This window comes from Microtus ochrogaster, unplaced genomic scaffold (assembly GCF_000317375.1).
Source record: "Microtus ochrogaster isolate Prairie Vole_2 unplaced genomic scaffold, MicOch1.0 UNK5, whole genome shotgun sequence".
Taxonomy (NCBI): Eukaryota; Metazoa; Chordata; class Mammalia; order Rodentia; family Cricetidae; genus Microtus; species Microtus ochrogaster.
Window position 1 is genome coordinate 601991 of NW_004949103.1, and position 2132 is coordinate 604122.

Below are 2132 nucleotides of genomic sequence, written 5' to 3' on the forward strand. Positions count from 1 at the left end.
AAAAAGCAGAATCCACCAGCTTTGCTTCAAAATTAATTTAATTCAGAGTTGTGCTCAAGTGAGCTCTGTCAGCCATTTGCATGTTGAGGTGAAGGAAGTGGGTCGGAACTGCCATCACTGTGTTAGAGGAGTACCCCGATACAGCTGGAGACTTTCATAATTTATGGGGTTGCATTTGGCCAATTCACCCAACACTGTTGTAAGCCCTTCATGGGGATGGTCTGTAAGGAATCATTCCTCTGTAGAATTTGTCGTAGACCAGGGACTTTTCTGTCTTCAGCGCATGCTGTCATTCTCGATCTTCAGGAACAAAACATTAGATTTTGGCAGGGGGCAGATGAGAAGATGTTATAGGGTATCATGTTAATAAGAAATGAAATTCTAAGTTATAATCACACATATGATTTAATCTTGATTCAGTAGGATCACATCAGGAAATTTTAATCATTGTGAAAGACTTGTTATAGATTATATTTGGATACATTTTCTTGGATTTTCAAACAAATGATTAGCTGGATGAATTAACCATGGTAGCTCCTTGCAGACTTTTTGTGTATGTTAGGCTCTATGTCAAGGCCCAGAGGACAATGAGCAGTCTGTTTCTACTCTGAATGTCTGTCAGAGGGAGCCTTACTGAGCCAGTACAGGGACAGTTTCAGTTCCTATCTCAGTGAGCTTGGAGGGCATAAATACTTATTTTGCCAACAGTAATTCTCTTGCTTATGTTTTAAGTGTTGTAAAGTCAATCTTCAGCTTCCTGAGGCAAGCACAGTGGAAAGCATTTGGGCTCATGACTGGTTCCAAAGGTAGCACAGTGTGGTGAGACCAGCATGTACTTCAGAGCTATGGAAGCCCAGGTCAAGTCCTGCTTCTGCTTGCCATTAGTTGTATGATCTTGGATCACCATCTTGACTTCCTCTTTGGCAGGAGGATGATGGTCCCTGCTTTAGCTTTCTGAGGACATGGAGGCATTGTGCCTAGCCATGAACTTTTAATTAAAAAAATTTCAGAATTATTCAAATTTTCTAAAACTTTTGCTTTTCTAAGAATCTAAAGACATATCAAGATATACTTAAATAGACTCAGCATGATCACATATGAAAACAAGTTCCATTGTGTCTTGATAAAGCACACTGTTTTGTTCACTTTACTCACAGCTGCTACTATTGACAAGAAACTGGGAGTCAGGAAAATCCAGTGGAAAACTTACAGTTATTAATACCCAAATGGCCTTGGCTCATCACATGCTTTGTCCAGCCTTTACCAGAAAATATTATCACAGAGAAAATAGTTTACTTCATATACCCTAAAAATGTCAGGTATATATAAGCCTTTTTCTCCCCTTTAAACTAGGTTTGTGCCTGTCAAGTACGAGCTACAGGAAAAATGTATGCCTGCAAAAAACTAGAAAAAAAAAGAATAAAGAAGAGGAAAAGTGAAACTATGGCTCTGAATGAAAAAAGAATCTTAGAAAAACTGCATAGTAGATTTGTAGTAAGTATCTCATTTTAGTCATGGTATCATTTACTTTTTTGTTGTTGTGATAATATGCTTGTCCAGGGCTGGGTGGTGATGATGCACACCTTTGATCCCAGCAATTGGGAGACAGAGGCAGGGGGATCTCTGTGAGTTCGAGGCCAGCCTGGTCTATAGAGTGAGTTCCAGGACAGTCACGGCTCTACTGTCTCGAAAAACAAAACAAACCAACAAATAAATTCATGTATAAAGCAAGTTAAGAAAGGAAGGGCTTATTTTGGCTCACAGTTTGAGAAAGAGGTACAGTCTATCATGGTAGACAAGGCATAGCATCTAGAGTATACAGTGGCTGGTCATAGTACATCTGCATTAGGAAACAGAGATGTGAATGCTAGTGTCAGCTTGTTTTCTCCCTTTATTCAGTCTTGGACCCCACGCCCTGGGATGGTATCTCTACTGTTTTCCATAGGTTTTCCCTCAGCTGAACCTTTCTGAAACATCCTTCCAGATACTGAGGTTTGTTCCAAGGTGATTCTAAATCCTGTCAAGGTGACAAAAATCACAGTCTTCCCTTGTATGTTGTTTGAGTCATAGCATTTTGGTCAGCAGTCCTGCTGAAAACTCTTATTCAAGTCATGGACTCAGGTGCTATGTTT

The 2132-nt window shown here is 39.8% G+C and overlaps 1 protein-coding gene across 5 annotated transcripts in view; it reads left to right on the top strand.

Annotated features, from left to right (window-relative positions):
* The window catches only part of Grk4 (G protein-coupled receptor kinase 4), a 77492-nt gene that overhangs the window by 29829 nt on the left and 45531 nt on the right, over positions 1-2132 (top strand). For all 5 annotated transcript variants that reach the window (XM_013353339.2, XM_026788634.1, XM_026788632.1 and 2 more), the window contains one exon: positions 1354-1494. In XM_013353339.2, the coding sequence (XP_013208793.1) occupies positions 1354-1494 (141 nt within the window). The remainder of the gene's footprint in view (positions 1-1353; positions 1495-2132) is intronic.